This window comes from Syngnathus floridae, chromosome 8 (genome assembly GCF_059516105.1).
Source record: "Syngnathus floridae isolate MCC-2025c chromosome 8, RoL_Sflo_1.0, whole genome shotgun sequence".
Lineage (NCBI taxonomy): Eukaryota > Metazoa > Chordata > Actinopteri > Syngnathiformes > Syngnathidae > Syngnathus > Syngnathus floridae.
The window spans coordinates 5781085-5807534 of record NC_142420.1 but is presented as its reverse complement, the minus strand read 5'-3'; the positions used below and the strand labels follow the sequence as shown (position 1 = coordinate 5807534).

Here is a 26450-nt window from a genome sequence, read left to right as displayed (position 1 = left end):
CGTTGAAAGAGAAACGCTGCAACTCATGTTGTCCGCCGATTGGCTAGTAAGACCAGCGATGGGGGCTGCGGCTGCTTCATCACGCTGAGTGTCTTCTTGTCGTCAGGGCTGAGATGAAGTCATCAGTCTTAAATTCACCTCAGATGGGACATTTTAATGATTGAGTGATCTATTTCATCGTAGGTTATCAATAAACTACAACCGAATATCCATATCTGTATGACACAACAAGTGTTCACATTGATTTATTTGGAACGTCCAGTGTGATTTCAGTACTTATTGCAAATGACACTTCAACATGATGCCGACATTGTTGCTCAGTTTACCTTAAGTTTAATCACATGCCAACAAGCAGTACCGCTTTGCAGTGCACATAAATTGTGTGCGCCTGGTGAACAGACACATTAAACAGCCGAGTAATCAGTAATCCGTTCATTGACTTAGATTCAGACACACATAAAGCATATTACGTTCCTCCATCTTTCAGCCAGATGAAAGTTCAATGTAAAGCGAATGGGGGAGGGAGTGTGTGACAATGTAATTTATTTGCGAAAAGGTTGCGGGGGATTCATATTGCTAATCAAACTCACACTGACGGTCCAATTGGTGGGGTCAATTTAATCAATTAGTAAGTTTATGTAAATGAATTCAAGCGTGCCGGGTGTGACAAAGACTTTTGTTTGTGCTACAAGATCAGGTCAGGAATAGATAACTATAAATCAGTTTAAATGACAATATATTTTGAAATATTTTCCCCTTGAAATGAATGGAAGTAGAAATCTGTTCCAGGGTAAAACTGTCACCACATTTGTTCTGTTTAGACGTCGGCAAATAAATGCATCGGCTTCTACAAGCCATTTTACAGCTCTGATACTGCCTCAGAGGAGAGAAAATTCAGATTTCCTTTTACCCCCATTCCGATACTATGCAACTACCATTCTTCCTTTTAAGAGCAGCGCAAAATTGGAAGAATGTCGGCTTCTACAGACAACGTAAAAGCCTCTGTTAGGTTTATGATACTTCCTTGAAGATAAAATATCACTGCAATGATTTCCTGGAAAACCGCTCGCCTCCCTTCCCGTGTCGATGCCGTTTATGCTTGCCAGAGGAAAAACAGCGTCTTTTACAGACAGGGTCATGTGATCCAATCACTTCCTGTTCAGGGTCAAAATGTCCACTGGCAGGCCGCCGCCCTGATTCCCGAGTCATGGCGAGGACACTCACGGGGAGGTGCTACCGAACTGTGATTTATCTGTGTGCATGCGTGTGTGTTTGGTGTGTGCGTATGCTGTCATCGCAAACAATGCGGTGGTGCTGAGGAGAGAGCAGGGAATCCCTCCCTCCATCATTCCCTTTGTCTTTCGCCTACTCATCCACTGGCAGATGGGTGTGAAGAAGTGTGTGTGTTTGTGTGAAGCAGACACAAGTGCTTCTTATTTGGATTAGCCCTTATTACCCACCGGGGGACGAGTGAGAGTGTTAAATAGATAAATACAAAGAGCTGACTTCCTCTTCCTCCCCCTCCTTCTTCTCTTTGTCTCCTGACGAGCCATAAAAGCTTCCTTCTCTCCACACACACACATGCAGCCATATGGGGTGTACGCGTGGACTGGTGTGACGAGCATCTGTTTTCAATGTAATCGATCACAAAGAAATCTGGTGTGTGTGCATGTGTGTGTTTGTGCTTTACTAGCTGGTTAGGAGTGCTAGCTAATAGGAATTGATGATATTAACCGCGGTGAGCAGGTGTGCCCGCATGTGACCTGTGTCACAGGGTGCTTTTAGTTTGATTGACAGCTAATGGATAAAAGCCTCACATGATTAAATCAACCTTCAACTCCAAAATAAACACAGCCGCGCCTTGGGATGCCACTGACCTGACCTACATTTTAGAGATAAGCGCTGTCTTTCGGCTGACTTTTCGTATTGACTTGCAAGACGTGTCGCGTTGGTCTATCTTGGCCACCCGTGTCAAACACAAGGCCCGGGGGCCGGATCCGGCCCGCCACATCATTTTAAGTGGCCTGCAAAGGCAACTTGTGTGTCAACTCAATGATTCTTGATAATATACCAAAATTATAAATTGTCTTCCCTTATAATAACAGTGAGATATTGCAACCCCACTTTGAAAATAAATCAGAAATTTGTTAGTTTTTTAGTCATTAATGGCCCCACAAGGGAAACCATAACTACAATGTGACCCGCAACATAAAATGAGTTTGACACCCCTGATTCTAGGCCTTAAATAATTATATCTTTCTATATTTTTGGAGCTACTGATGGATTAAGGAGAAATGAGCTTCCAGGATCAAACTAGCAAGGGAGCAAAGAGAGGGATATACTGCTTTTTGATTCTTTAATGAATTTTGGATGAGCATCATTAAATCATCAAACGGTGAGACGACATTGCCAGAATATGTCGAAGATCACAGCGTAATTGCACTTTCCTCGACCTGCTCATAGCCCGTATTAATGTTTCCACTTGCGCTCGCTCTGTTCTATTAATACGCTACACCCAGCCAGGTTCTGTCCGCTCAATTACAGCCTGACACATATGTTCCTCTGCATGTGTATGTTGGCTCATGGTGACAGTGCTTTCATTCCAAATCAAATGCAGGATTACAAAGAAATGAAGCCAAGAGAAAAAAGGTAGGAAAAGGCTGAGTTACATGACAACACAAAGGCAAACAGTTGAAAAGGAAATCGCTACGAGTGTTGAACTGATCCCAGATGATTCATTCATTCCACCAATAACTGTTGTTTTGAAAATGAATGAAAATTGGTTTGTTTTAAAAATGCTGCGGTATGATGCTGCAAAACTGCTGCACACACACACGCACACACACACACACACTTCCATTGCATCATATTGACATCACATTCAATGTTCTGTAAACCCCTAATGAACCACATTCACATCTTATTTAATGGTCACTGCATCTCTAATGTGGCGTTTTCAACTCATATGTAATATCTATACAGCTACATCAATTACACAATATTAATCAAAATCATAACTGATGTCGAGCCATCCATTTTCTTTACCATTAATCATCATAGGGCTGGCTAGGCAATCGCAGGCTTGTATAGAGATGAAAGAATTGACCTTCGTGTTCACATTCTATAGCCGCTAATGGTACGGAGGGGTATTACAACTCGCATGCGCAGAAGGTACCATATTTTCCGCACTATAAGGCACACCTAAAAACCTCCAGTTTCCTCAAAAGCCGACAGTGCGTCTTATAATCAGGTGCACCTTATGTATGGGCCAAATGTATATATCTTATATATGGACAAAGTTTTAAAATGAGCCATTCATTGAATGTGCACCTTATAATCCGGTGCGCCTTATAGTGCGGAAAATACAGTACTTAATGGTCAACGTCATTGTCTGTTGTAGTGTGTTTTCGTCAGTCGCCGGTCACATTTGGCTGATGTCGCATAGGCTAAGTTGTACTTTGTCAACTTGTTGCCCCATAACACACATCATTTTTGTAATATTTAACACCTAATCTGTAATACATACTGTAGAAAGTACTGTACATAGCAACAAAGTGTATGCAAAGGACAAGACACGGGTTGTGTAGTTGTGTACAGCTCTTTCATGTCAAACTTTTGGAAAGTACATACAACAATTTGGCAATCTGTGCTCTCCATGGTGGAATAAACCTGGAACAAATTCAATGTGCATCCAAGCGGAACGAGTGATTCAGCTGTATCTTTGACTTTGATTTTGCAGATTAAAACCATCTAGGGACTTTGAACGTCCGTCACCTCCGCATGCACCCTAAACTGCCACTGTCCTTTATTCACACATCCACACGCGCACATTCCAGGTTTGACCACGGCGTCTATGTTTTTCCTCTCCATTGCCAGCTGCTGTCTGCTCACTGAAAGCGGATCTAGCGGGTGAGAGACATAGAGGCAAAAAGAGCGTGTGAGTACGAGCGAGAGAGGGAATTTCATCTGATAGCTGCAACACGTGTTCCATGTTTTAATGTTTGCTTCCTCTAGGAAGGCACCTATATAGCGTCCTCTTGACCTCTGACCTCTGCGCTTAATTAAGCCCACATGTGTGTACACAGTGAACACATTCTATGTGGAGAAGAGAATTCAAAAATGAGTTTCTATTTTACGATATCACAGCATTTTTATCGTTCATCCCAAGTATAAAACGTTGAATACTGACTGATCACTGTGGGAGCACTCTGATAGATTTGTGTGTGTGTGTGTGTGTGTTTTTGTGTTGTGCTGAGTCAGCAGCATCCAGATGGTATCTCTGTGTGTGGTTGGAGCATCGTACAAATGACTTCACCCTGCACCCTCAAAGCACCACACTCCCACCAACGGCTATTAACGCTTGATGTGATTGGCTCAAGCTGAATGACTCATTCGCTTGTCAACGATAAGAAGAATGGCTTGACGCACGCATGATACAAAAAGACACACGGGGCCTTTGGGCGTTGTTGTGTTGTTTGTGCTCTGGGAAAGCGTGTCACTGCATGGATGCCAACCTTGAGGGTTTAATAGAAGGAAGAAAGCATTGTTATTGTCTGCCGATGAATCGATGGATAAAGACGAAATAGCAGAAGTGCTAAGTGTTTGTCCTTCAGCCACAAGCTACTCTTAGCAAATACTTAGCTCAAATTCTGGCCAGTTTACGTCATCGCTAGCGATAAGTGCTTGGCTGTACGTCAAATTTGTTTGGAATGGAATTAGTTCAACATGAATACCAGTGCAGCGTGGAGAAAAATGAGCGCAGTGCAAACGCAACTCCTCGCCTCTTCCAGGCTCTTCAGATCAAGGCAAAAGATAACAAATTGTGTTTTATAGGATAATAACTCAGACTGCTTAAACTTTTACTGTTACGCTTTTCTAAAAGATTTAAGATGTTGTATAAAACATCACACACAAAAAGTAAGGACACTTGTGTTTGGTAGATTATTTCTCGGTTGTAACAGTGTTTCTTGGCAATCAATTAAAAAAGCCTGTTAATGCCTTTTTGTGAGGAACAGCAGAGTAATGTACCATTACAGATACCTTAGATTGATACCAAAAATAAATATATCATTGATGCCAGACATCAGATACGTACTGTATATCATTGTTACCATGGTTAAATAACATTGATTGACACCATCGACCAATGCTTTCCTTTGTTTCTGCAGTAAATTTGGGACCAGGGTGTGATGCAAGCACTTAAGTCTTACAAGCACTGTTTCGTTTTGTGTCATGTGTCCACATGCGTGTGTGTGTGTGAGATCAGTGTGTGGTTTGTGTTTTGAAGAAGAGTGATGGATGTGGTTTTCCTCTGCAGGGAAAACTGGAGCCAAGACCATTAAGTGTGTGTGTGTGGGGGGGGGGGGGGGGTACGCGTGTGTGTGCATGTGTGTGTTTGTGTGTGTGGCAGGAAACTGTCACACTGAGCTTGAAGTATTAAAAATACATGCACATTTGTAATATGTTATAATATTTAAGAAATGAATGATCCTGCATGGCGGTATCCATTTGGTGTCTTGGGACTAAGACCACTGTCATCACCATAGAGGAATTCTGATTCATTAGCATGCAAAAAAATACACGAAATACCTCCCATCACTTTGAATTTCACCACATGGAAAATTTTGTCAACCGTGACTTGATTTAGAGGCATTTTTGATTTTTTTTTTTTTTTTATTAGAAACAGCTTTCAATGGAATGCAAACCATGCACAATGAGTTCTCAGTAAAGTGGAACCTCTAAAGCATAATGTCACCTTTGCGTTACTGCACCTTCATCATTTAAAGTCAGGGCTGAATTCACAAAGAATGAACTGTGGCCATGGATAGCATCTTCAATTGCACTTCAATTTTATTTGCAATTTGATCCATCTTATCCTATTCACAAAGGATATTGTAAGTAGGTCTGGTGTGTTCACCCCCACAATGGCGCAAACAACCCTTTCAACCGACAAAAATACGAACGTATAGAAAATTCTGTCCATTAGATTAAGAATTTGACTGTGCTTTGTGTTTGATTTGCGTTGGGCTAGCAAATAGGGCCTTAAAAGCACAATACTGTAGACCTATTTTCCTTATTTTATTCCATTTATTTATTTTTTGTTTATTTTTTAATTTAAATCAGTAATATACAAACAACATGGCATATCACGAGCAATGATCACAAAATGTAAGGCACAAGGCACACAGTACCCAACAAATTTCACCCATCACCAATAGGTAAACCTTATTTTTATTTAAAAATTACATCACATATTTTTTAACAAAGGCTGAATAATAGATGATTGGCATTTCCATTTGTTTCAATATGATTTTTATTTTATTTTTATGAGCACGGTCACAGAATGAATTAAACTAATATTTTAAAACACAGCTGTACTGTTAAGTAACCGGTTTCCCTTGTACTGATAAGAAGATGATACTGAAGGTATGTTAATGTTGTCTTTAATTATACACATCTCCAATTGTGTTGTTATAAATAATTTACTTTTTTCTATACTCTGTGTCTGAGCTAAAGGACACTCGACAGGAGGCCAAGGCCAGCTGTGCCGCAGCATGTGCTACCGTCTGACTCTAACGCCTCAAATTATTATTATACTTGTATATACATATACTGTATATTTATGAATATGTATATAATTTGTATATAACAAAGATGGTAATTAGCAGCATAGAGTGACACGACATTTTAATTTTAATATACATATTGGTAAGTTTCCTGGTGAACATAATGAGTGACACAGTTTTGACTTCTTGCACGTCAACAGAGTCTCTGATTCAGTAGGCCGCCTCCTGTCACCTTGGCAACACACAAGTTCTGGCAGCCGGTTGTCGTGGCAGCTGTTTCCAGGCTACGCGCTGCCTCACCTGTCGACCTCTAAAGACATGTAGACACTCACGCACCCACATGCACACACACACACATACACACGAATAGGGGTCTGATGGTATTATTCCTGTGCCAGGCAAAACGTTCACAGAGTAAAAGTTGAGATGACACATGCACACACACACTCACAAACATGCACCTACTTACAATTTTGTCGTCCAAGCGTCATCAATGTGCTTATATCACGTGAACAGAATTTGAAAGCTGACCCCCTGATGCATTATGGTTGTGTACGTGTGTGTGCGTGCATGCTTGTGTGTGTGTCTGTGCCTGCGCGTGCTTGTAAGTGGTGAGGGGGTGTCAGTGTTAATGACTCTAGCAGGACTGCGTGTCAACCTTTAACATGGACATGTCTGGAAACATTAAGTGAGTGTGTGTATGTGTGTCTACTCAACTGTGGGTGCCTGTGTGAGTGGGTGTAGCAGTAGTCGTAGCTACCGTGACCTTCACCCTTGAGTTTGTCATGTGACGAGCCAGCGACAACATAAATCTAACACACGCACACTCACTTAAAGCACACACGTATGCTCTATACGCTTCCCCACAATATTAGGTACACCAACACTGTCTTATGACCTTTTATGTAGTTAAGATAATTCAAGTAAAGCGTTTCATCATGCTGGGGCAAACTGGGAAAGCAGAGGCCCATAAAAAAAAAAATCTGCACAGGGTTGGCTCCTGTTGTTGACATCTGACCTTATGCTGACAGGTCAAACATACTTCAAAAATACACAAGAGTATGTATGTTAGTTTTGTATTCATGTATACTCATCAAAACACCCACTTTGATCAACTTTTTCACTTTTCTTTTTTAGTTCAGTGACCCCAAACTGTCAGCATCTTTCAGTATTACTCCAAGGGAATCTTTACTGAAGATTGACACGTTCTTTGTTGTTGGCGCGATGGTAGCCATAACTTTAAATTTGCAAAATGTCAGTGGTTATTGATCAGTCAGTGCAATTGCAGTGCTGCTGCTGTTGAATTTAACGAATACGTCACACTTGACTGCAGTTAAGTCCAAGGTCAGATCACATTCGTTTTTTTCTGCCGGTCACAGTCCTGATGCTAATGCGCCTTGACTGAAGCAGACCTAATCTGTATTCCCTCCCTTCCTGGCATGTAAATGAGGTGAGTGTGAATGTCTATTTGGACCAGTCATTCATTCACGCTTATTAGGCTCTTATTCATTAACGTGAAAAAGTCACAGCATTTCTTCTAAGCTTGTTCCTAAGTGATATGTGTGACTCTGAAGGCTAAAAAGAAACCAAACCAGAATTATTTACTCATCTAAACTTTCCGCCTTGTTTTGTTTAACATCCATATGCTGCTGCAATCACATCTGCAATGTATGGCTACTGTGTATGCATGCATAAATGGAAAAAACTGCTGGATTGAAATTGTGCATATGAGACAGAAAGGGAAAACAAAAACTGTTGGAAAAAAAAAAGAGCCAGTAAGACCAAAAAGGTTTCACGAGGGTTTTAAACACACTGCTGATAAAATAAGAGAGATATATAGCAGCGGAAACGGTAGCCTTGACATGAAAGCAACATTTTGGTCATTCTTATCCTGAGGGAGAAGTGTCAGGAAGTGTGTATTTCAGTTTACTTCACTTCCTGATGTGAAAAACTTTCCCAGTCAAAGCAAGTGGCAAGCTCACCATTTTTTTTTTCATCCATCAATATTATTGCAGCTTTTTATTGTGGTGAATAACTTGGGAAGCACTTATACAAACACTCAGCACGACCAGCTGCTCCTCTGCCTGCGTCTGTCCAGCAAAAGTGCAAGGCTATCATTCCGTTTCAGATTACAATCATGCAGTCCATTATTAATGTTGAACAGATTTAATATTTACGAGTTTCAACGGATTGCTGAGGATAAATCTCTCTTTGCTCACCCAACATAGCAAGATAATCACTCAGATTGATTTGGAGAACAATTCGACCAGATCGTAGGTATGTATTTTCCCTTGGGTAGGAGGGATACGTTCAGAAATGCCCTCCAAGTGCGTTCTGCTTCACTCTGACTGTTTGGAAACTGTGAAAAGTGCCATTTGGCTATTTGGTGTTCTCCTAAAGGAGAATATGTGTTGCACAAAGTACCGGAACTGTTAATTTTGATATTGAAATGAAGCCATAACATTTGTGTTGTTCCCAGTTTCCTTCCTGTGAATATTCAATGTTGTGTCTTTTTGTTTTCTTTTCCTCTCATTCACTTCTTCAACTTCTTCATCTCTCAACACAAAAAAAAAATGCCATAGAAAAAGCAAAAACCCACAAATTGGCTGAACTCATCATTAACGTGCATGCAAAGAACTTGCCAAATTCTTTCATTGTCTTTAGCGGTATGAAAGTATTGTGACCATGCAAGCTAACAAATATAAAGCGGTAAAAATATTTAGTAAACATTTTAATGCGTCAAGTCAAGTGCAGGCTGTAACGGGAATTCCATCTTTTAATCCAAACGGGGATTTAAAAACATTCATCTTTCGCACAGCTGGAGTCAGACATTCGGTCACATTCCCCCGCTGCTCGTGAGAGAAAATTAAAATCTTGAGAAAGTGCAAAATGATGTTGGATTACAAACCACATTCTGTGTGCAGAACTGTCCCGCAAGTGCTGAAGTTCCAAGTGTTCCAGTTATGAAATACAAAAATGTTATTTGAAAGGCAAGAAGAAGAAGCAGCACAGGAACACATTTTCCACCGCAATTTCAGAAAGCGCTTGTGTCAGCGTGCGGCTCCATGTTTTTCCCTCGCAGGAATGTTGATCTGATAATTGGATTAATTATAAAATCATAAAGCTCCACTGACTGTCTCTTTCTGCTCTTTTTTTTTTTTCTTCTCCGTGTTGCTGCAGGGTCTCTGAGGACTGAAGGCATCAAAGCGTCTGATGTTCTGCCTGTCTTGAAGGAGAAAGTGGCCTTTGTGTCCGGTGAGTGTCGGAGAAATCAGCACCCGGCCAGCCCTTAGTTCCTGTTGCCAAGGCCGATGAAGTTTCAATATTAAGCTACCAGAGAAATTTAATAAAAAAAAATTATAATTGCAAATTTAGGAGGCAGTGTACCTTTGAAAATTACATCCATTACATCAGTGATACAAGTTTAAAATGTTTCACAATGGAAACACAAAATGGAACAAAATGTACTTTTTGGTGAAAAGGCTAAATCTTTTTGTGTGCTAACTAAAGTAGACAAATGGGCCTACAGAAAAAAAAAAATCATTAGCATTCTCCCTCCCTGAAGGATTTGCCCAGACAGGAAACGGCTCGGGAAACTCATCCAGGGCGCTTAACACCCCAAACATATGACTTATGTGAAATTCTCGCATCTGGCAGGCGTTAGACACCAGCGTGTGCCAAAACAAGCAGATGCGTAAAGCGCCTCGCCGCACTCGCCACTCAGCTGACCCAAACGCGATTTGCACGCTGAGCTTTGTGGCTCCTTAAGGCCGGGGCACATCTAAATGGTTTCTGTCGTGTGTCGTGCTGTGTTTTACACAATAAACATTTGTGTGAATCCTGAAGCTAAATGTTTGGGTGCAGGTGGGCGGGACAAACGAGGAGGACCCATCTTGACGTTTCCTGCACGAAGCAACCACGACCGAATAAAACAGGAGGATCTGAGGAGGCTGGTCACATACTTGTCTACTGTTCCCAGGTAGGAACACAGAAAGACACATTCATATTATCAGAAAAAAAATAAAATAAATGCATCGACTAGAGGGAATTGTGCCAAATGGAAGGAGGATGAAGTGGCCGGTGGAGCTCTTGATGGTGGAATCAAAGCAGCAGATGGAGCAATGTGTTTGATTTGCATCAGCATGAAAGCGCTCCAGTGTTTGCAGCAGACTCTTGTACACACGCTGTGTCACTTTCAAGCCTATTTAGCGCCCTGGCTAGCCCGAACAGTCCAACAATGCTACAAGGCAGAATAAACACAAGAAACAACCAGAAAGCACATGTACGAACTGTGTGTTGACATCTAGTCTTTGGCAAGTAGCTCGAGTTTCTGCAGCCGTATTTAATGTTCAGTGTCCCGCTACTATATTTAATGGTCTATGTACTGGTAATGTACCGTAAATACATCATGTTTAATTGTCTATGCACCTATGGATCATTTTAACAGTCTGTCTAGCACTGAAAATTCACTATAATTCTGATTTATAATTGTTTGGTTAGTTGGATTTACAGTATGTGATTTTATACATCATCAATTGGTGTTGTCGGTCAGATTCTCTGCTGACACGGTCTTCGCCATTCTGCCTCCTTACACTAGAAACTTAAACCAGATCAGGATTTAGCACTTTGAGGTTTCTTTGAAATGTAAAGTGCTTTATAAATAACATTTATTATTATTATTATTATTATTATCAAACTTTAGCCACCAAACAGGAGTGGCTGTGTACACATACATGCAAAGTAATGTTTTTTTTTTCATTTCCCAAAACAAAAGTCCTCTCAACCTCTGTAGCTGGTGAGAAGGAGCAAAAGTGGCCTGTAATTGGTCGTATTCTTCCATAGCAGCCACGCTGTGCTAATCCAACAGCAGTTTCTATGGCGACTTGGCGAACCTTAAATTTCCCCGAGGCAGATGACATGAATTTCCAGGAAGAATGACTCCCGTTGGTAACATGTGGACTCAAAATGAATTGTGAGTCTTGCTAGGAAACATGACAAAGCAGTTTTCATTCAGATGTTCGTTTCACAGATCGAATGAGAAAAGTCAGAAAATCTTTGGTAGCATCTGAGGTCCTAACAAACTTACTTTTGACTTGTCGTGACTGTAGCGAGGATGTGTGCAAAAGAGGCTTCACTGTCATCATTGACATGCGGGGCTCCAAGTGGGAGCTAATCAAGCCTCTGCTGAAGACGCTGCAGGAGTTTTTCCCGGTCGAGATCTGCGTGGCGCTCATCATCAAACCGGATAATTTCTGGCAGAAGCAGAAAACTAACTTCGGCAGTGCAAAGTTCTCCTTTGAAGTGAGTGGTCTCGTTGAATATGAGAACTGACACCGCTCAAAAGAATCACCTGCTGAGGGCTCTCCAAATTGCATCCCACTAGACCAGCATGGTGTCAGTGGAAGGTCTGGCCAAGTTGGTGGATCCATCGCAGCTGACAGATGACTTTGAAGGCTCCCTGGATTACAACCACGAGGAGTGGATGGACCTGAGAGTCTCCTTGGAGGAGTTCATGTCCAACGCGGTTCATCTCCTGGCCAGATTGGAGGATTTGCAGGTGGGATGATGGATTGATACTGAACTGATGAACAGATGGAATTACAAAATGTATTAAATATTTTGCTTCCTGTCAAAGGAGGTATTGTCCAAGAAAGAATTTCCCTCCGATGTCGAAGGATCCCGTCGGCTTATAGAAGAGCACACGCAGCTGAAAAAGAAGGTGAGCACCATGCTACAAAGTTGCCTTGTGAAGAAACTTATGTTGCTATTCATAAAGCGTTCTTCAACTTTGGTTTTGCTTGGCCCGTTTGTCAATATCGCCTTAATTTATGAGATGCTAATTGTTTTCCCACCAATTCTGCTGGAGGTCTTGAAGGCTCCTGTGGAAGATCTGGACCGGGAAGGCCAGCGCTTGCTACAGTGTATTCGATGTAGTGACGGTTACTCGGGAAGAACCTGCATCTCCGGCTCTGCTGATTTCCAAAGCCTCGTGCCCAAGGTAACCTCTGAACGGAGCACGGGTGAAATAGTACTGCGACTGTTGACTCCCCATTCGGTAGAGATGGATAGCTAGATGAAGGGATATATTATTCATTTTGTGAGGTAAATTAGATAACACACAGAAAAATGTGAATGCATATATAACAGGTGGCCAGTCTGCTGGACAAGCTTCACTCCACCAGGCAACATCTCCATCAAATGTGGCATGTCCGCAAGCTGAAGTTGGACCAGTGTTTCCAGTTACGACTCTTTGAACAGGACGCAGAGAAAGTATGGAAATACTTAAAAACACTTTTAAAAAAAAATTCTAGGTGGAGCTTAGAAAATGTTTTCATTTTCTTGCCTCTATAAACCAGCAGTCCACACACAGCTGGCCTTATAGAGAAGTGAGGAGATGTTCGCTGTTAGCTATAATCACGCTTTCTGTATGCAGATGTTTGACTGGATCAGCCACAATAAGGAATTGTTCCTGCAGAGCCATACTGAGATCGGCCGAGCGTACCAACACGCGGCGGAGCTACAGACGCAACATAACCACTTTGCCATGAACTCAATGGTAGTCAGATACACTCCATCAAAGTTACCCACAGCAGAGACGCCATATTGCTCCATTTTCCTCTCCTCTAGAATGCTTACGTGAACATCAACAGGATCATGTCGGTAGCGAGTCGCTTGGCGGAGGCAGGACACTACGCCTCCACGCAGATTAAACAGATATCAAGTCAACTGGATCTGGACTGGAAAAGCTTTGCCGCCGCTCTAGATGAACGCTCTACCATCCTTGCTATGTCAGCTGTTTTCCACCAAAAAGCCGAACAGGTGAGCAGAACAAACAAAAAAAAATCCTAGACGTTGTGCAATCGTATTCTCTGGTTTTGATTCGGAATTAAAAAAAAAAAGACAATTGTTCTAATGAGGAGTGAAAACTGAAAACTCTTTTGTGCAGTTCTTGTCAGAGGTGGAGGCATGGTGCAAGGTCTGCAGTGAGGGGGGGCTCCCAACCGAGATGCAAGAGCTGGAACTGGCCATCCACCGCCACCAAAGCCTCTATGAGCAGGTCACCCAGGCTTACACTGAGGTAAAAAGCATCAGAACCAAAACCACAGCCAGAAAGGCCCAGAACAATTTCTGTTGTCAGATGAGAAGAAAGTCATTTTAATTGAAGGCTATTAAATCCAAAAGGGCTCTCATGAAAAAACAAGAACAAGTGTTTTTGTAGAAAATGCACAATATTTTATAAAGTGTATTTATACCGCATGGCGGAGGTTGTACCTCTCTTGGTAACAGAAAATGTGAAGCACTACGTGCATAATCGGCAATTTTGATTGGCCGCACTGTTGCAACGGCTGTAATTGGATATTAGAGCCAAACTAGACGGTTGGCAAATCATGAAATGGAATTGCAGAAGCCCGCACGCTGCGTGACACTGCAGAAGATTGAGTTCAGTGGAGCTTGAATGTGTGGCTTGGTGTGCGGCTGGCGTAATTGTCAGAAAATTGAAATGTTCTTTCACTAAATGGCATTAGGTCAGAGGAACCTGTTGCGATTCAAACAACAGAATAAGAGCTTTGTGTTTAACTAAACAGACCCAGATTTTATTCTGAGAATTTGGGAGTGAATTGAGACAAGATCATTATTCTTTTAATAGAAATAATTATTGTGACGTTTTTGTTTTGTGTCATGAGCTATTTCTAATAAAACAATGCGTGCCTTTGCATCAATTCTTTCTGGTCATTAATTTTCCGTCTTTTTTTTTCTTGTATCCAGGTAAGTCAGGATGGAAAAGCTCTACTGGATGTCCTGCAAAGACCTCTCAGTCCCGGCAACTCAGAGTCTCTTACAGCTACTGCCAACTACTCCAAAGCGGTTAGTAACGTTTCAAAGCACATCAACTAAAGCCAAACGTTCCTAATCTGGATCTGCATTGAATTGTACAGCTTTATAGAATACCCACCAAAGGTTGCTGGGTCACAGAATGTTGTCAAGAATTTGTACAAAATGTTCCTTTGGAAGTTGAATGAATGAGTGAATGAATGAACGAACGACTGAACGAATGAATTCATTCATTTCAAACATGTAAGCAATACATCAATAAATCAAATGAAGAAAAATAAAATAAAAAATAAAAAAACAAGGTGAAAGTCATTAAAATTATTTATTCATTAATTAATAAAACAAATAATTATAAAAATTAATATTTATTAAATTATGGTAGATACAAACAGAATACAATAAACTGCACAAAAGTTCTATCAAAAAATTAATGAAGATTTTAGCCATAAAATCATAAACTAAACTAGATTATTTGACATACATGCAGATTTCCTTCAAAATGTTACACCTGGCATGTGTCTCAGTTTTGCCGCTTTGATTAATGCGACTACATTTTTCTTTTTCTTTTTTAATGTGTAGGTTCATTGTATACTGGATGTGGTGCATGAAGTACTTCACCATCAGCGCCGTCTGGAGAACATTTGGCAGCACCGAAAGGTCCGACTGCATCAGAGACTGCAGCTGTGTGTGTTTCAGCAAGACGTTCAACAGGTACACAGCAAACACACACACCACACATAAATGTACATGCGCGCACACATACTTATGCACTTAGTAAGTGAAAACAATACAAAACAAAGAAGGGAGACTATTTCTTGAAGCCGCAGAGGAGCGTGTCATCCTGTGGCGACATGTGTTTCTCATCAAATCTCTTCATCCGTCCATTTCCCAAAACCCGGAAAACTTCTCAGATCCGAGTGGATCGTTGCTCCACTGGCACTGCCGCTGATGCTTCGGCAGATAAATGAGCCATGGAAACATGTCTGAAGTAGAGTAGATGACATTTTAAAACCACGATAAAAAATGGGCCACTCTCAAAGGATGCCCAGATACATGTGCAAAAGTACTGCGACTAATTCCTTAATAAATTGGATTAATCAATCAGAGGTTTCCATTCACTTCCCCCCCAGAAACACAAATATTTCCAGCCTCCCCAAGGTCCAAAAGGTTTAGTCCTCACAAGAAATGTACTAACAGGCTGTCAAGTGCATGGCAAAGCAACAGGTGGTGCTGCTATAGCCAACACGACAACTAAAACTATGAACCGTAGTCCAAAAACCTAAATCCATTTCTGGATAAGGCGCTCTGGAAAACTACGCTGTATCCAGTAAAAGGCTTCTGGACCGATAAACGACTCTTGTGCATCACACAATAAACACAAGCTATACAAGTAGTAATAAAATAGGAGAATAAAAAATGATTCATCAATAAAAAAAGATATTACATTATGACATCAGGGGGGTTTGCTGCCAAGTAGCAAAAACAAAAAAAGTTTTAATTGATCTGATACATGTTTTTCATGTAAATAAAACCCACAGAAATTTAGTTTTGTTTTCATAATCCTCTTCTCCATTTCAGTAATACATAGTGAACAATAATCTGCTTCCAACTTTGTGGGAACAGTTCAGAGCAGGCCAATCTATCCAAACTAACAATAAGTCAAAGAGTCTTGAGTGGAGTTCTTCAGGGAACTGTTTGCGGTCCATTTGTTTTCTGTAAAATTTCAACTTCTCTCATCCAACATCAACAAGTCAAACTAGATCTTTCATTGGTACCAGTGACCTACCAAATGAGGGGGGGGGGTCCTACAGATTATCCTAAGTAACAATTGAACACAATTTTGAGTGGCGCTCCTCAGGGATGAGTTTTAGGTCCATTCATATATCAAGATCTTATAGATGAATGTCCCTACCTCTAACTTTTATGGAACTTGATAGAAGACCAGGAATGTTTTTCCTTTTCATGTTGTGACATTCTTCCAATGCAAGTTGACATTTCTGCCTAAAATGCATTTTTGTTGCTGTTAATCTGCATGTCAAATTTCGTAAGGTCAGTAGGCTTCTGAATTGGCATCCTGCAGTCGTTTTACGATAATGCTACTTGGGGATGCACAAATCTCCGTCGCGGAGATAAAACATTTTGACTGCATTTTTCACAGAAAGTTTGAAAATATTAAAAAAAAGTTAAGAAACGGAGATCATTCATCAACAACTTTAAGTTATCAATTAGAAAATTCCTATCCACATAGTATGAGGGCGGTTTATGAAGTCCCGGAGGAAAGGAGGACACGAGCGAAACACCGAAAAAAGAAGAGATCACATTGGCGGGGGCAGTAAATTCAGCGGGAGTTCACAATTTGGCCAAAAACAGCCGTTTCGTATCAGCGGCTACGAGGCCCCCGAGACGCCCGTTGAACGAGCGCTGCCTGGCGTAGAGGCACGCACGTGGAAAGTGCAGCACGCTTCCAACGGCAAATAAATCAGAGCTGAACGGCAAGTGATGTTTCCACTCGAGAGAGAGAGAGAGAGAGGAAGACACACAAGCAAAGGTGGAGCTGCAGTACATGAGGTGTGCAGTTTGATTTGGCATGTACGACCTTCAACCAACCTTGTGCTTCCCCACACAAATCATTTTAAAAAGAGCCGATGACAAGTTCATGTGCGCTTACACTCATTCCTTATATTCATCTTGCAACATTTTGCTTGTTATGGATCAGGTTACTCGCCAAGTGTGACGCACAGCCGTGACCTTTAACCTTACTGTTCAAAATTGCACGAGTGGCTTTACTTACAAACGCCCTAATTGAAAATTTTTTTTCAGTGACGAGTTGCCACTTGTCTTTTTTTCTTTTGCTTTGTGCCAAAAATTGAGTCATGGGCAAGATACGCCAGCGCTCCAGTAAAGTGAAAATGGGACAACCAGTCAAACACACAAAATGGAAACGTTATTTATTTACTGTACCAAATATCATTCCCAATATTTATATTAAAAAATAAATTTAGTTACTAAAAAAAAAATATTAATCAAAGGTAGTGATTTCTCACAATAGAGTTGAACGATTTGACATAGTTGCTTGCACTATATAGTTTACTTCACCAGCTACACTTTCCCTTTTTGAGGTGTCAAAATCAATATTAATTAAATTAATCCCCGATTTAAAAAAAGAAAAAAAAGAAACTTAAAAGTAACTTAAGCATGAGTAACACATTAGACAGTGACATTGTAAATAAACATAGTACTTTCAATTACATGTAACTAGTAATAGTCATGTATTCCATTTCGGGTAGAAGTGATTTGCCTGCCTAAAAAATTAAATTCTCTCCCCGTCAGGTGATGGACTGGATCGAAAACCACGGCGAAGCTTTCCTCAGCAAGCACACGGGAGTGGGAAAGTCTCTTCATCGAGCTCGTGCCCTGCAGAAACGACACGACGACTTTGAGGACGTTGCTCAGGTTGAACGTTGTTCTCTGGAAAAAAATGTTGCTTTTTGGAAAGCCCCACCGGATACATTCCATTTGTTGGTTTAATCAAATATTCATTATTGTGGTTGGTGTCCCAATGCACCGCTTTAATGTAAAATTTATTTGTATCTCGCATCATGACGACCATTTTCCCTGCACACAGAAATCACACAATCCTCCATCACTTTTTGGCGACTTTTTATAATCACATGACGTGGATAGTTATCCATTTTCAATAATCCTTCAACCCCAAAACCAAAGTACAAAGTATTAATCGCCTGTAAATTATAATCTTTATCTTCGGACTAATCCTCTCCCTACATGCGGGAATATCCAGACGTTGAAGATGGCGAGACGTGATGTGTATTGAAAGAGGGAGGAGAGAAACTATGGCAGCTGTGATGGTGCATACTTAACAAATCAGAACCACATTATCATTCATTTGAATCATGAGAGATTTGAACGTTAATCTCTTTTGCGGCACATCGAGGGAGAAATTTTATAGTTGACAAACGGGAATGGATATAATAATGCATAATGTTGATGAAGAGAAATGCATCAAAGAAATAGTTTTTTTTTCAATTCCCCAAAGACAACATCTGAGGCTAGTGAATCGTGATTCACAAAATCGTCGTCATTTACAATAATGATTTCCTTTTCCAGAACACGTATACTAATGCAGACAAGCTATTGGAGGCGGCCGAGCAGCTGGCCCAGACGGGCGAGTGCGACCCGGAGGAGATCTATAAGGCGGCGCGCCACCTGGAAGTTCGAATACAAGACTTTGTGCGCCGTGTTGAGCACAGGAAACTGCTGCTTGATATGTCTGTGTCCTTCCACACGCACACTAAAGAGGTGAAACCGTCGTCAAAACCTCAACTTTATAGGCAAGGAGTAGATTCAAAAAAATGAATCGGAGACGTGGGAAAGATTCAACCAAATCAAATTGAATCTTAACATTTTAAATGTAAATTGAACTGAACAGCATGATGTGAAGGACTGGAGTTTGACATCTTTGCCTTTGACGAACTATAGCCATAAATGACGTGTTCAAAGTACTGATAGTTTTCTGTAACATTTCTGTTCCTTGTTTTCCGGTCCAGCTGTGGTCTTGGATGGAGGAACTCCAAAAGCAGCTGCTGGATGACGTGAGCTGCGACTCTGTAGATTCGGTGCAGACGCTCATTCAGCAGTTCCAGCAGCAGCAGACAGCCACTTTGGAAGCCACGCTCAATGTCATTAAGGAGGGGGAGGAGCTTATGCAGCAGCTCAGGTAATATCTTAAGAAACCGGTAATGGATATTTTAGCGGTAGCACGGTAGGGCACTGGTTAGCACGGCCGCTTCACAGTTCAGAGGTGTAAAGTTTGATTACGGCCCCAGAGCTCCTGTGTGGAGTTTGCATGTTCTCCTCACAAATGAATGAATGAATTAGTAAACAAAGTTATATAGTGGGGATGAAATCAACAAATTGCATTTAGAGGAGTTCACCATGTTAACCTTTCTTGTTTCCATTGGTCTCCTGCAGAGATGCTGCCATGTCCACCAATAAGACGCCACACTGCAGTTCCATCGCTCACATTCAGGGCGTGCTGCAGCAATTGGATGAGGCCCAGGGCCAGATGGAGGAGCTCTTCCATGAGCGCAAAATCAAACTCGACATATTCCTCCAGCTACGCGTCTTCGAGCAGTATACCATAGAGGTAACCATCCCAATCTTTGGCTTTTTAAAGTTTCGCATGTAAATGTAGAAGTAAAGTGAGTTAGTTTTGCACTTTTTCTTGATATTTAAAATCTGCAGCAGTCATTTTTGGCATCACTGTTGTTCAGTTCAAATTGTTGTCCATAATTTGTGTTTGTAAAACACCAAAGATTTTCCTCTACAAGTAAATCATCATTTTAATTATAAATTATATCTAAAAATGATTCAAATGTGAATTAAAAAGTAGAACATAATCTGATAAGATAATATTTTAATGTTAAACTGAATTAAAGTTAGAAATAAATATAGGTAGAATAGAAAAAGAATAAAAATGTCAGATACAACAAATTTTAAAGCATTAAGTAGAATTTGTGTTTTATTTATTCTTTATTTGTTTTACATTTTAGTAAAAATTAAGATAGAAATATTTTTTAAATATTGTTTTTATTGTTGTTAATATTATTTTTAAATGTATTGTTAGTATAGTTTTTCTCCTTCTTTTTAATATAAACAGCTTATTTTGCAACAAACTTCTTGCTTTTTCAATCTTACCAATACAATGATCCTGTTGCTCAGGTGACGGCCGAGTTAGACGCTTGGAACGAGGACCTCTCTCGACAGCTAAACGATGCGGGACGCTCGAGTGGGAGCGGCAGCAGTAGTGGCGGGAGCGGAGGGAGCAGCGGCGCTTCCTCGGGTGGAGCGGAGGACATTGGCCTGGCTGAGCAGAGGCTGAAGAGACATGCTGAGAGGAAGGCAGCCATGAACAACATGACCTATGAAGTCATGCAGCAGGGCCAGGACTTGCACCAGTACATCATGGAGGTGCAGGCCTCAGGTAAGCTCTTCAGTACTTTTGCATGACTGTCCCTTGAATTACCTTGGTCATTGGCTGGAAGCATTATCAGATTGATATCCAATATCTACTGGATACTCCTCCAAAAAATATCCCTTTCAGTTATTTTAACACTTGTGTATGCCAGGCATTGAGCTGACTGGGGAGAAGGACATGGACTTAGCCTCTCAGGTTCAGGAGCTGCTGGAGTTCCTCCATGAGAAACAACAGGAAGTGGAGCTCAGTGCTCAACATACGCATGCTAGACTGGAGCAGAACCTGCAACTGCGTCACTTGCAGGCTGAGGTCAAACAGGTACATGCATCTCTTGAGTGGTTGTCTAATTGATTGGCACTATAAAGTTAATATGTTCATTTGTACTTTGCCATAAAAAAAAAAGTAGCTGTGGCTTTATAAATATGCGACAATCTCCGATAGGAAGCCCGTGGTCGCTGTTTCCGTTGCAGATGGAGGCATCTGAATTATTGAGGAGCTTTTATGGCGCTGCTAATAAACACGCCGCTGCCTTTGCTTGATGCGCTTCTACGAACCGTGATCTAAATTCCTGACAAAGTAGTTTCCTCTGTGAACATACAACTGTGAGGGGACAAATGAAAATACTCATGCTAAAATAAGCAAGCTTGGTAGCATATGTATGTTGCTCCAAAACATGTATGTACCTTTCAACATCAATTTGGAGTGTATGCAAACGGATACAGCCTCAAACGATTTGCAAATCAATTGCATTAGATTTTTCTAGTTACCGTATTTTCCGGACTATAAGGCGCACCTTCAATGAATGGCCCATTTTTAAAACTTTGTCCTTATATAAGGCGCACCGGACTATAAGGTGCACCATTAATGCATCATGTCAGATTTTTAATCCAAATTGAATCCTTCTCCATTTTATCTTTTTTATTTCAACTTCAGACGCAACAAATTACTTTATAATCACAAAATAATGATCCATAGTCTTTTTGATTCACGATTCATAGTCTTCAGCGGGCCACTTTTGATTGATTTCATCACACAATGCTTCGGGCCAGTTTAAATTTAAGAATTTGGTCCATATATAAGGCGCACCGGACTATAAGGCGCACTGCCAGCTTTTGAGAAAATTTTAGGTTTTTAGGTGCGCCTTATAGTCCGGAAAATACGGTATGTTTTATTCATTGATACAATAACATGGGATTTAGTACCTTATTAGCCAATTTTGAGTGGAGGAAAAAAAATTAGAGCGGTCTTGCAGAAGACATCACTTATCATCATCTCCTCTTGGTACCCTCGAGGTGCTTGGATGGATCCGTAATGGCGAGTCCATGTTGAACGCCAGCATGGTGAATGCCAGCTCGTTGTCTGAAGCAGAGCAGCTGCAGAGGGAGCACGAACAGTTCCAGATGGCCATAGAAGTATGCACACACACACGCGCGCATACACACATATATACACAACACCCACACACACAGATGTAAAAAAAGTGCCGGCAACTGCCAGTCTCACTGTACTCGAGCAATAATTGTTTCTGCATGTTTTCAGCAGTAGCAGATGTCATACACCCACGTCCTCTTTTGAACTTAAGCGCACACACACTCACACACCCGCACACGTCAGTCATAACAATAGGTACACAAATAATATCTTCCTCTGTTTCAATTAATTCACTAACAAGCCTTTTCCCATTGTCCCTTCTATTCTCCTTTAGTCTCTCTTCCATGCTAACTCCCTTCAGAAGACCCATCAGAGTGCTCTGCAGGTCCAGCAGAAAGCAGAGGTAAGCTTCTAACTAACTAACATTTACTATAAAGGGAAAATTGTAATGCAATATCATTTATTTATTTATTTTTTATGTTCTATTGTACTATGGAGTTATCATTTTCTGTATTTTTACTTTTTTCTTGTATTTCTTTTAATGTTCGAAATAAACAAAACAAACAAACAAACAATAACTAACTAACTAACTAACTAAATATCTAACTAAACTAAAATGAAAAGCATAAACGAGAACTGTGCACTCACTCTGAATTCTTGAATATTTTGATTTCTGAATAATAAGATAAAAAAAAGTGAAATTTGGAAATTCATGCTTCAATGCATCTTTGCTCCTAAGAGATCTTTTTGCTTTTAAGTTGATGAGAATAAGGTGCACTGTAGGGAGCAAGTGGTGGCATTAAGCTTTTTTTTATTTTAACGTTTGTCACTTTTGTACTTTTCCTGAACCAGTGAATTAAGAAATCCTTAAATTATAATGCCTTAACATTTGTACTATGCATTGTTACTTTTTTAAATAAGGTCATGGGTCAATGATTTGTAATTCCTCATGAGATCAGCTCAGATTGTAGTACAAAAAAATCAGTTTGGCCTCCCTTGTTTTAGATGATGCTTCAGGCCGGCCACTATGACCCAGAAGCCATCCGTAACTGCGCTGAGAAAGTGGCCGTCCACTGGCAGCAGCTGATGCTTAAGATGGAGGACCGCCTGAAGCTCGTCAACGCTTCCGTGGCCTTCTACAAGACGTCCGAACAGGTACCCACGCATCATCGCAGGTGACTGACTAACTTATAGCAGCATCGCTAATGTGATTGCCGTGGTCGCAACCAGGTTTGCAGCGTCTTAGAGAGCCTGGAGCAGGAATACCGACGGGATGAGGACTGGTGCGGAACTCACGAAAAAGTGGGAACGCCGGCCGACTGTGACCATCTCGTGCCTCTGATCAGTAAACACCTAGAGCAGAAAGAAGCTTTCCTGAAGGTCAGTCCACGCCTCACATTTCTCTCCTCACAAGATAACATGACATAGCATGAAATGAATTTGACATACTGTAATAATAAAATCGGTTGTAACTATGTCACATATGATATGTATGAAAAATATATTAGCTTTTTAATCTTCATATAAGATGTTCTTAATTGTCAGGCATGCACACTGGCCAGGAGGAACGCTGAGGTTTTCCTCAAGTACATCCACAGGAACAACGTGAGCATGCCAGGAGCTGCCAGTCATGCCAGAGGGCCCGAGCAGCAGGTTAAAGGTAGAACATTCGATATGGAATCTGTTTAGAATACACGGATAGCAAAAAAAAAAAACAATAGAAATACATCTGGATGAAAAGTACATAAGTGAAACAGCATACACAAGAGAGTCGTCAAAAAGCCCTTTTTTTGTGTTAAATTCAGAAAACCGGCATTGTTGTAAAATATAGGAAATGGACCAAGGCAAGACTCCATGATTTTTATTTTCAGCTATTCTCAATGAGCTGCTGCAGAGGGAGAACAGAGTCCTGCACTTCTGGACTCTGAAGAAGAGAAGACTGGACCAATGTCAGCAGTATCTCGTCTTTGAACGTAGCGCCAAGCAGGTGTGTGCGTTTGTGTGTGTGCGAGTTTTGAGCGAAAGTCCTGCACTAAAGAGACATCTGGTGAATTTTATGATGGGAAAAACTTTTTAAAGCCTCTATCATATCATAAATAATGATGTGCCTGTGTGTGCGCAGGCCCTAGAATGGATCCAGGAGACGGGTGAGGTTTACCTGGCTACACATGTGTCATCTGGTGACAGCAGCAAGGAAACACAACAGCTCCTCAATGATCATCATCACTTTCGCCTCACTGCCAAGGTACATTGTGTGTGTGTCATTTCATTAGGTACTCCTTCACATCTGATCTAATGAGATATATTCAAAAAGAGAACTATGTTGGTTGTCCGCCACCGTATTTGTTTCTCAAGGCGAATATGACCACGGGATGACATACTGGGAGCTGGTTCTCATATTTGGGTCACCCTTATTTAGTTGAGGTCAAGCAGCTTTCCATGTGATGCGGTGCAGCTGTACACCGACTACAATAATAAGCAAAGTTTAGAAACAGTCCTGACAGTTTTATAGCTAAAAAAGCATGGAAGCAAAATAAAGTAGAGTTCAATATTACAATGGAGGACGATGAAAAGGGTAAATTAAGAGATGCCATTATAATTTATAGAAAGGAGTACTTGGGCCACTCGTTTTTTTATTTTTTATTACGAAGCTACAGTATCCTCACAGTCATTAACCAAAATAAAACAAAACACAACCACCACACAAAAAACAAAACATCCACACCACAAAAATCACACGTACACTAAAACACACTTCATCACAACAACAAACATTGTTGTTTACAAATGTTGCAACAAAAAGTCCAGGGTATGCATATTAGATAAAATATTTATTGTAATTTTAATTAAATGCTATAAATGTTTTTTTGATTTTTTGTTTATCCCAACATTTTGCCAATTACTGGACTTTTAGTGCACCCATCTTAGAGATCCTTGCATGACAGCGTAGTTGCTCTACCTAGTGGTGAAGTTGAAAATATGTATGTCAGGAGATTTTATCTTGCTCCAAGTTTAGATCCCAAATACCCAAAAAACTGTGAGATAATAATTATGTGCTCGTTTAACTAGCAAACAAAGGAGAAGGTGAAGCTCCTTATCCAGCTGGCCGACAACTTGGTGGAGAAAGGCCACGTCCACGTTGTGGAGCTGAAGCGATGGGTGAGCACGGTAGATCGCCGCTACCGAGACTTCTCCTTGCGGATGGCCAAGTATCAGGAGAGCCTGGAGAAGAGCCTGGGTGTCTCCTCCGAGGTGGGAATATTTTCACGATCACACTTGTCATATATTTACATGGTGAGTCATATTTTCTTCATCATCTTCAGGACAACAAGGACCTTGAGTTGGATATTATTCCTGCCAGCTTGTCAGACGACCCCGAGATCAAACTGCGGGAACCCAACGATGAGGTCAATGAGGAGAAGAGGAAGTCGGCGAGGAAGAAAGAGTGAGTACAACAAATTAGAATGACCAGTTTGCATTTTTGCTGCAAAACACAGAACAACACAAATTGAGCTTGGTTGACTTCTTAAATTAACCTGTTGCATTTCGCAGAATAAACCCCAAAACTTTTGTCTCGTCTCACAAAATTATTATTTTTTTCAACATTTGTTTTTTGAAATTTCAGTTTTGATATTTAATATTTTGTAAAAACTGTCTTTCTTTAGGTTCATCATGGCCGAGCTCCTGCAGACAGAGAAGACCTACGTCAGAGATCTCCAGGAATGTCTGGAGGTGAGAAAACTAGCCTGCAGCCTTCAAATCACAGTGGGGGGGGGGATAAAAACATGTTACAGCATGGGTGAGAAACCTCCTGTCACTTTTAAAAATAACATCACTCTGGCTAATCCATATTTGATGCAAATTACATACATGGAGAAAATCCCGTTTAACATCAAGACCTTTTGTAAAATATCATTTGATCATCTTGCAATTTATTGTGTTTATGTTGGACCTTATTAAATGTGACTTCATTTCAACTATGCAGCTAAGTTTTAGCTCGTCGTGTTTTTGTGACAGCAAATGCTAATTGATAGCCATCCCCGTTTATTCCAGACCTATTTGTGCGAGATGACCCGCGGCGGGGACGAGATCCCACCCGCCATTGCCAACAAGGAGCACGTCATCTTCGGCAATATGCAGGAGATCTACGACTTCCACAACAAGTGAGGGGCTTTTAACAATTCTTATTCATTAATTTATATTTTATTGAGTGTCGCACAAGTGTGTTGTGGGAGAATAATTACATCCATATTTTTAGGCTAATATGTAGGCTTGTCATATAGTAATATCAAAATAGTTGCCAGTTAATTTGAAAATTGATTTGTTGTTGATCAATTACCTTCGACAGCTTAAAGAAGATTCTTCTAACCAAGTGCATCATTTTAGTGACAACCGCTACATTCTGCATGTGTTTTGGTTCTCATATTCTTTTAAACCAAACTCATCCAAATATTCCTTTATGGTCCTTGCTTTTTGCACTAGGGAGTGTTAAAAAAAACATCCCACAAGTTAGAATGCAAACAATTGTGAGAAAAAAGAAAAAAAACAAGAATTAAACTGTCCAATCTAAGCTTTGATTTTAATTCAGTTATGCCAAATCCCCATATTGTGCATGTAAATGCTCCCCTGAATGCTTGTTTGGTAGAACGAAGGTCAAAAGTTCAAATTAGTGATATGATGTAGAC

The 26450-nt window shown here is 40.7% G+C and overlaps 1 protein-coding gene across 2 annotated transcripts in view; it reads left to right on the top strand.

Moving 5' to 3' along the window:
* kalrna (kalirin RhoGEF kinase a) overlaps positions 1-26450 on the top strand; it is a 60574-nt gene that overhangs the window by 3569 nt on the left and 30555 nt on the right. For both annotated transcript variants that reach the window (XM_088382189.1, XM_088382188.1), the window contains exons 2-30: positions 9747-9821; positions 10431-10545; positions 11675-11867; positions 11950-12123; positions 12202-12285; positions 12433-12564; positions 12714-12836; positions 13000-13122; positions 13194-13385; positions 13513-13644; positions 14334-14432; positions 14979-15110; positions 17730-17852; positions 18525-18716; positions 18965-19134; positions 19389-19563; positions 20139-20400; positions 20546-20712; positions 21687-21806; positions 22100-22168; positions 22771-22920; positions 22996-23145; positions 23311-23425; positions 23637-23752; positions 23888-24010; positions 24835-25017; positions 25089-25210; positions 25431-25497; positions 25819-25928. In XM_088382189.1, the coding sequence (XP_088238315.1) occupies positions 9747-9821; positions 10431-10545; positions 11675-11867; positions 11950-12123; positions 12202-12285; positions 12433-12564; positions 12714-12836; positions 13000-13122; positions 13194-13385; positions 13513-13644; positions 14334-14432; positions 14979-15110; positions 17730-17852; positions 18525-18716; positions 18965-19134; positions 19389-19563; positions 20139-20400; positions 20546-20712; positions 21687-21806; positions 22100-22168; positions 22771-22920; positions 22996-23145; positions 23311-23425; positions 23637-23752; positions 23888-24010; positions 24835-25017; positions 25089-25210; positions 25431-25497; positions 25819-25928 (3988 nt within the window). The remainder of the gene's footprint in view (positions 1-9746; positions 9822-10430; positions 10546-11674; positions 11868-11949; positions 12124-12201; positions 12286-12432; positions 12565-12713; positions 12837-12999; positions 13123-13193; positions 13386-13512; positions 13645-14333; positions 14433-14978; positions 15111-17729; positions 17853-18524; positions 18717-18964; positions 19135-19388; positions 19564-20138; positions 20401-20545; positions 20713-21686; positions 21807-22099; positions 22169-22770; positions 22921-22995; positions 23146-23310; positions 23426-23636; positions 23753-23887; positions 24011-24834; positions 25018-25088; positions 25211-25430; positions 25498-25818; positions 25929-26450) is intronic.